General features: G+C 49.6%; 1 protein-coding gene across 1 annotated transcript in view; it reads left to right on the top strand.

The window, feature by feature from the left end:
- Positions 1–6,011, top strand: part of zgc:91944 (uncharacterized protein LOC436941 homolog) — a gene marked incomplete in the record, with an annotated part of 18,740 nt that extends 12,729 nt beyond the window's left edge. Inside the window, 4 exon segments of the mRNA XM_037975727.1 lie at positions 1,870–1,952; positions 2,514–2,609; positions 2,693–2,811; positions 4,993–6,011. Coding sequence (XP_037831655.1) covers positions 1,870–1,952; positions 2,514–2,609; positions 2,693–2,811; positions 4,993–5,142 — 448 coding nt within the window.
- Positions 6,012–8,383: the final 2,372 nt, after the last annotated feature.

Raw genomic sequence — 8,383 nt, 5'->3', positions numbered from 1 at the left:
TCAGTAACCCAGAGAGGAGCAAAGAGCCCGCTGCGAGCGATTGATCCGTCCGCTCCGTGGTAGCTGTAAGCAGAGCGCGGTCTGGGCACTCTGGGTAATAAGAGCGCACAGACAACACTCACCAGTAGGGGCTCGGGATTACGCAATTCCACCGCAGTGCTGAGCCTTATGAGCTAGTTAAAACCCAAGGACGATACGGTAGAGGTGAAGATGGTGTGTGTGTGTGTGTGTGTGTTAGGATAAGAGAGCTGTGAGGAATTGATCCCTTTGTGTTTTGTAATGTGAGATAATGATTCAGCCATCAGGGACGCAGGGAAAAAACACCACTGAGCCATAAAAAGAAGAAATTTGAATAGAAAAGAGAAAAAAAATGGAGCGTTTCATTTTCCCCTCAGATAAATCATTTCTGTTTCTGCCAAAACATCTTTGTATTATAGGAATAGAAGGAGATGTGGTTCCGTAACGCTTAATACTCCTCGTATTCCAATGGTTTCCAGCGTAGGCCCTGCTTAACAGTCTGTTTATTGAAATTATATTGAAGTGGTGTTTCTTTAGAAAGACTCCAGCTTCATGGCTCTTTGAATGACCTCAGTTTTACGTCTGGCTAAATTGATGAAAAAAAGCAAATTAAAACTGCTTCAATCCCTGAATTTTCTGAGCGTTTCATCCAAACACTAATTTATGGACCTTTTTACCGCCGCCTTACGTAAAACGTCTGAACCTTTTCTGCAGAAAGAAGCAGGCGATGTGAACCTGCCAGCAACGGAAAGGTTCAGAATAGTGTTTGCTTGATGGCTGCATTTACTTTGAGCTTCGGTTCGGCTCGGACTTGCCACCGTTGGCTCGTCAATCCGGTCGAAGCGGATTCACTTCAGAAGTGTTGAATGGTCCTGTTGCATTCGGACTGGCCCGCAGCTCATCAGCAACTGTCGGACTCAAACTCGCGTTTCTCCACCCTGAAGCCGTTGGACCCAGACATCCCTCTCCAGGACGTGTTGCCCAGGCCAGAGAGAATATGGAATCCCTCCGGCGAGTTCTGGATCTGCCCCGAGGAAGGCGTCCTAATCAGGCGCCTGAACCACCTCAACCGCCCCAGATGACAAAGCTCCTCCCCTTCTCTCTAAGGCTGAGCCCGGCCGCCCTGCAGAGGAAGCCTATTGGATCCAGGATCTCGTTCTTTCCTTCACTATCCTTATGTCATGACCGCGGGTGAAGGTTGGAGCGTAGACGGACTGGTAAATCGAGAGCTTTGCCTGTTTGGCTCAGCTTCTTTACTGCGAACAAGTCCTCGACCTCATCGATCCCGTCTCCTGCTCTGTCCTATTATCATTATTAAACCTAAACTCCGGAGAGGGGAGGGGACATTCCACCTTTGGCCTCAGACTCGGAGGAGCTAACTCTGAAGACGCCAACAGAACCACATCATCCGCAAAAAGCAGAAGAGACCCCCGAGGTCCTGAAATCAGGCTCCTCTTTATGGCTCTGCACCTTGAGGTCCCGTCCACGAAGACCACAGACAGGATCGGAGAGGAGTGAACCCACCCACCGACCCACCACCACCACCGGAAACGAGCTCCACTTTGTCAGGAGAATACAAACCCAGCTCCTGATTTAGGTATAAAGGGACCATCTAGCCCCTAAAGAGCTGTTAATTGTTTAGAATCGTCCCACAAATCCTTACTTCACAATATTCAAAATATCCCCTTTTTTAAGACTCCCCCATGGTTCAATCTGAAGGCTAAACGGGCGATGAGGTGTAAAATTGGGGTAGGACTGCTGTGGCTCTACTCAGAAGGGTGCCATCCGATTTTAAAAAGTAAAGTCGCCGAACTTAATCGCTTTTACAACAGTGTAATCGTTCTTTTATAGTTTCTTCGTGGAGAATCAGTACCCAGATGAGGCAAAGCGGGAGGAGATCGCCAACGCCTGTAACTCTGTCATCCAGAAGCCAGGTAGGAAGAGGATTTTTTCTTTCTTTCTTATATTAGTTACCTGTGATTTACAATTCTACAGCTGGTATTAACTGACTTTCTGCTCTACGTGGTCCTAAAAGGATTGTGGGAAATGTCGATGGTACCAGTTAACTCATGTCATTCTGTTGTTTTTGTTACTGGGAACCCCTGTTCTTGCACCCTCCTAACTGGGGTGGGAAAACATCTTAACATGGAGGTACGAGACAGACGGAACAGTCTGGAGACTGTTTTAGGGGTCTGCTGCTTCTTCTTCTTTTGATTTTGTTGGCGGTTGGAGGACTAATTTAAGTGCATCACCGCCACTGCTGGACTGGAAGGTGTCCGAGTCAGAAAAATCAACTAGAAGCCTCAAAACTAACCCCAACCTTTTTATGGTTTTGAGTTTTTGGATCGTTCGTGAAACATACTAAGCAATTTAGTAGATTTTGCAGAAATCAGGTTTTTTTGTGGAACTTCGATATGATTTTATTAATATTATCATCTTTATGTTGAGAAGTGACAACGTTATGCGTTACCTTACTGGTGTTTTCCTGTCTTCAGGCTGCAAGCTGTCAGAGTTTGAGCGCGTGACGGCGCTGAAGGTGTACAATTGGTTCGCCAACCGTCGGAAGGAGATGAAGAGGCGAGCGAACATAGGTAAGGTCCGATACCCTAACGGGAAGACTTATCCACGCACCAGTGTTTTACCGACCTCTCTGCTACCGTCCGAACACAAGCAGAAGCTGCCATCTTGGAAAGCCATGGAATCGAGGTGCCAAGTCCAAGCTGCCACTCCAACGGCGAGGAAGGAGAGATGCATGAGTTCGCCGATCAGGTGAACCATCGTTTCTCTGAGCAGGTGAGTGGACGAGCTGAAGATCCTGAAAAGCGTTAATGTCAGTCATACACAATCACCTGCAGACAGTGTAATAATAAAAAAAACTTTAAAGAAAGTTTAGAAACAGTGCGGTGACTGCACCTGACAACTACTAAGATGTCCCAATATATAAAAGTACGGCGGGTGTCGGTCCGGTTTGTCTCTAACCTTCTGTCAGGTGTCGGTCCGGTCCATCTTTAACCTTCTGTCGGGTGTCGGTCCGGTCCGTCTCTGACCTTCTTTCGGGTGTCGGTCCGGTTTGTCTCTAACCTTCTGTCAGGTGTCGGTCCGGTCCATCTTTAACCTTCTGTCGGGTGTCGGTCCGGTCCGTCTTTGACCTTCTTTCGGGTGTCGGTCCGGTTTGTCTCTAACCTTCTGTCAGGTGTCGGTCCGGTCCATCTTTAACCTTCTGTCGGGTGTCGGTCCGGTCCGTCTTTGACCTTCTTTCGGGTGTCGGTCCGGTTTGTCTCTAACCTTCTGTCAGGTGTCGGTCCGGTCCATCTTTAACCTTCTGTCGGGTGTCGGTCCGGTCCGTCTTTGACCTTCTTTCGGGTGTCGGTCCGGTTTGTCTCTAACCTTCTGTCAGGTGTCGGTCCGGTCCATCTTTAACCTTCTGTCGGGTGTCGGTCCGGTCCGTCTTTGACCTTCTTTCGGGTGTCGGTCCGGTTTGTCTCTAACCTTCTGTCAGGTGTCGGTCCGGTCCATCTTTAACCTTCTGTCGGGTGTCGGTCCGGTCCGTCTTTGACCTTCTTTCGGGTGTCGGTCCGGTTTGTCTCTAACCTTCTGTCAGGTGTCGGTCCGGTCCATCTTTAACCTTCTGTCGGGTGTCGGTCCGGTCCGTCTTTGACCTTCTTTCGGGTGTCGGTCCGGTTTGTCTCTAACCTTCTGTCAGGTGTCGGTCCGGTCCATCTTTAACCTTCTGTCGGGTGTCGGTCCGGTCCGTCTTTGACCTTCTTTCGGGTGTCGGTCCGGTTTGTCTCTAACCTTCTGTCAGGTGTCGGTCCGGTCCATCTTTAACCTTCTGTCGGGTGTCGGTCCGGTCCGTCTTTGACCTTCTTTCGGGTGTCGGTCCGGTTTGTCTCTAACCTTCTGTCAGGTGTCGGTCCGGTCCATCTTTAACCTTCTGTCGGGTGTCGGTCCGGTCCGTCTTTGACCTTCTTTCGGGTGTCGGTCCGGTTTGTCTCTAACCTTCTGTCAGGTGTCGGTCCGGTCCATCTTTAACCTTCTGTCGGGTGTCGGTCCGGTCCGTCTTTGACCTTCTTTCGGGTGTCGGTCCGGTTTGTCTCTAACCTTCTGTCAGGTGTCGGTCCGGTCCATCTTTAACCTTCTGTCGGGTGTCGGTCCGGTCCGTCTTTGACCTTCTTTCGGGTGTCGGTCCGGTTTGTCTCTAACCTTCTGTCAGGTGTCGGTCCGGTCCATCTTTAACCTTCTGTCGGGTGTCGGTCCGGTCCGTCTTTGACCTTCTTTCGGGTGTCGGTCCGGTTTGTCTCTAACCTTCTGTCAGGTGTCGGTCCGGTCCATCTTTAACCTTCTGTCGGGTGTCGGTCCGGTCCGTCTTTGACCTTCTTTCGGGTGTCGGTCCGGTTTGTCTCTAACCTTCTGTCAGGTGTCGGTCCGGTCCATCTTTAACCTTCTGTCGGGTGTCGGTCCGGTCCGTCTTTGACCTTCTTTCGGGTGTCGGTCCGGTTTGTCTCTAACCTTCTGTCAGGTGTCGGTCCGGTCCATCTTTAACCTTCTGTCGGGTGTCGGTCCGGTCCCTCTCTAACCTTCTGTCGGGTGTCGGTCCGGTCCGTCTCTGGCCTTCTGTTAGGTGTCGGTCCGGTCTGTCTCTGACCTTCAGATTTGGTTTATTTCATGTTAAAGGTTATAAGTAAGTCCTCGTTTTAAAATCTAAAGTAATTAGTGACTTTAATTTGTTTAGAAATTAAGATAATTAAGAAGATGATGCCTGGTCCTGTTTTATGTGTAGACAAGCTGTAAAACCAAGATGACCAAACATAAAACTGCTGGGGGGGGGGCTTACTGTAGGACTAAAGGGAGCTCATTAAAGCCTCAGATTTTCACAGCTGGTAGACATGAAGGACCCCCTTCAAAGCAGCAGAATAGACTTAACAGAGAAAACTCCAAGTCCTCCTGTCTCTAAATCTGCCTGCTCTTTCACAGGAGGACACGTCTTCCCAGAGGGTTCTGGACCAACAGGACCCCTCCCCGCTGGGCGCCGCCGAGGCAGCGGCCCCGCCCAGTCCCAGCTCTCAGGTCGCGGAACAAAAGGACGGCGACGACGCCAAAAAGGAGCCGGTGGACGAGGAGTGACTTAAAGCCAGCGGTTTTGTTTTGTTTTGGTTTTCCAGTCGGCGCAATTTGATTTCGAATCGAACAAACAAGCGTAAGCGCCTCCCGCTTCGCCCGCGGCCGGACCTTTTGGGCCCGCGGCACCCCCAAAACTCTATCAGGGAGGAGGGTGTTGAAGCTCACTGAGGGAGGGCACTGTATTTATCACCTGTAATCCTGCTTCTATTAACAGCAATACACAGTGTATGTATAGGTATATAGGGCATAAGGTATATACAGTACATCAATATATAGATGCATTCCGAGACGGTATTAAAAGGCCTAAATTCTTCAGAGGGGAGATTACGTAAAAGAATACCTCGCCAGTTTAAGCTCAGCTTTTGCTGTTTTCTTTGCTACACAGCTTCCTTCCTTTTGTTTGTTTGTTTGTTTGTTTTCTAAGAGTGGCTGCCTGGTGACGTGAGCGTGCTGAGCCTGCAGGTCAGGTGTGATTGGGTGCACGGTAAAGTGTGGTCATTTGGTGAGCGGGCGGGGGAGTCCTCCTCCTGTTTTGAATGCCCCCCACCCGCCTGGACTGCAAGCCGGTCGGTCGGTTGCCATCGTAAACCCTGAGGGACGACTGGAATCTCAGGTAAAACCACAAACAAAAGACTGTGATGAATGGAGTTTTTTTTTTCTGTGTGTGTGTGTCTTAACGTGTGCTTTATGTTCTTCGATTGTGTTTAAGGAACGCTAAAAGTTTTATTTATATCTATTTTTTTATTATTATTGTTATTATATCCAAACATGCCTAGAAGAAATTACAAGTTTCTTTCATATATGGTCAGTGAAGCGCGACTGGTTACACAAAGTGTGCTCTTAGAAGAAGTAATAATCATAGACTGATAAGACTTGCTCGTTGTGTTTTTTTGTTTGTTTTTTTTGCCTCCTTCAGTTTGGATGACAATCCCGCTACGATGTCAAAACAAAAGAAAACAAAAAATCTGACTAAACATGATGGACGGTCATGACAAAGTCTTCGGGAGCTCCCCGTTACGTTACAGAGAGTGAAGGGTCAACCAGCAGCCGCTGTGGCTTGGTTGTCAGGCTTTTAAAGCAGTTCTGGCCTCTCTCTGATCGTGACGCGGTCATGGAAACAACCGATCTCAGACTGGGCCCTGTAGCTGCAGCCGGACCACGGTTCCTACGCAATTTCCATTAGTGTAGAGTTCAGTTTTTAGTCGTTTCCTGGCTGCACAGCGGTGCAGCAGTTGTAGCTGTCGCCTCCCAGCAAGAAGGTTGCAGGTTCTCTCCCAGACCTGGGGCCTTTCTGGGTGGAGTTTCCATGTTCTCTCTGTGCTCACGTGGGTTTACTCCGGTTTCCTCCCACAGACCAAAAACACGCATGTTAGGTTCATCGGTAACTCTAAATTGTCCCTAGGTGTGAGTGAGAGTGGTTGTTTGTCTCTTTATGTCCCTGTGATGGACTGGAGACCTGTCCACGGTCCCGCCTCTCTCACAGTGACTGCTGGAGTTAGACACCAGCTCCCCCACAACTCAGAAAGGAGAAGCAGGTAAAGAAAATGGATGGATAGTTTCCAGATCTAAATAATTAGGGAAAAGCAGAAGCAGACTATGGACGATCATTTGTACTTCTTAAAAATCCAAATTTCTACAAAGTGTCTTTCATGTTATTGGTACATTCAAGAGTTACCACATCATGCCATTAGTTTAAGGTTTGAGCCTTCATTACTCTTAATTTGGCTTCTCACCAGACCTCTAAGTCTGAGCCCGGCCGTCCTACAGAGGCAGCTCATTTCAGCCGCTTGTAATCAAGATCTCGTCCTTTTTTTGTTCATGGTGAGGGTTAAAACATAGGTGGACCAGTAAATCGAGAGCTTTGCCTTTCGGCTCGGCTTCACCTTGAGCGCAACCTCCTCATCGCTGCGAAGGAGGGCCCCGGCCTGTAGCTCCAGCTCAGGCTCTACGCTCCCATCGCTCGAGAACTAGACTCCCAGATCCACGAAGTCCCGACCCGGAAGGGAGGATTTGATCTTTTTTCCCGCTGCGCATCAACTTTAAATTTACAGTCATTTCAAAGTCAAAAACGGCTAGAAAACTGACAAAAAAAATTTGAGGATGGAAAAGTATGAAATCATAAAACGGAAAATGTGTAGGAACCCTGCTTGACGTGGTCCAAAAGCGTCGTGCCGAGGTGGAGGTGGAGGGGAGCATCCTGAAGACGCAGAAAGTTAAGGAAAACAAACATTTGTTGGGCACTGAAGGCCTTCACATCCTCCATGAGAAGTCCCGAAGTCGGCTCTCAGTCACGTAGTTGCGTGACGAAAATTGCGTCATTTTGGTTCTCGTAGCAGCTTCGTCCGCCGCTGAACTTTTTAACGCAGGGGGTTTGCACCAAGTGTCGTGTGATTGGTCAGAAGTCGTTTATGCTTAAAAGCAGGTGAGCTTTAATGGAGCCATTTTGCAGCTGGAGGCTGTTAGAAAATACAGCCGTCTTTACGACAAAACAAAGACGGGAGAGCTGAGAAGCCGGCGGGAAGAAACTCGTTTTAACGCTGCAGGAGGAGGGAGGAGCTTCCTGGGAGTTCTGATCCGAGTGTCTCGTGGACGATGAAAGGGTGTGTGTGGGAAAACGAACGACTCGCAAACCACGTGACCGAGAACCGACTTCTTGACGTCCTGTGGAGTATCCCATAGCCTCAAGAATCACCAAATTAGTCACGACCCATTCACGGTGGGTCCATGGATATCGTAGCAAGGGGGAGGGGGGTCGTCATCCAGCGTGAAGAGGGAGCTTTACGTAGAAAAGCTCACTCCTAACTGTGACCACCCATAACGTTGTCAAACACCGGGGTGGGTTTTTGTTCACATCCCATTAGCGGCGCCTAGAATCTTTCCAAACCTCAAAGCGTTACGCAGACGACATTTACTGGCCCGAGGCCTCGGGAGCTGCCTCCTGCACGTTCGTATGACAAACAAACTCGCTCGTTTCCCCGAACGGCTCTCCCCCCGCCCCAGCGTGGGGTCCCACCACGTTGCCTCCTAAAGCCAAAGCTGTGCCAAGAAGAGCTGCGGGGCGATCTGCGCTCACAGGAAGAGCGGCGGACGGCACGGCGCACGTTCATCCGCTCAGTACAACACTAGCCACCTCTAGCTTACCTCAGAACAACCGTGCGTCAGGAGCGAACCCACGAACAAAGCCAGCAGCTGGACACAGACGGCGTTATGTAGCAGTTCCGGCAGCGGGTTTCGCCCCCCCCCC

The sequence above is a fragment of the Kryptolebias marmoratus genome, linkage group LG5, assembly GCF_001649575.2.
Source record: "Kryptolebias marmoratus isolate JLee-2015 linkage group LG5, ASM164957v2, whole genome shotgun sequence".
Classification (NCBI taxonomy): Eukaryota; Metazoa; Chordata; class Actinopteri; order Cyprinodontiformes; family Rivulidae; genus Kryptolebias; species Kryptolebias marmoratus.
Note: the sequence above shows the minus strand (reverse complement) of the source record. Positions and strands in the feature narration are given on the sequence as shown.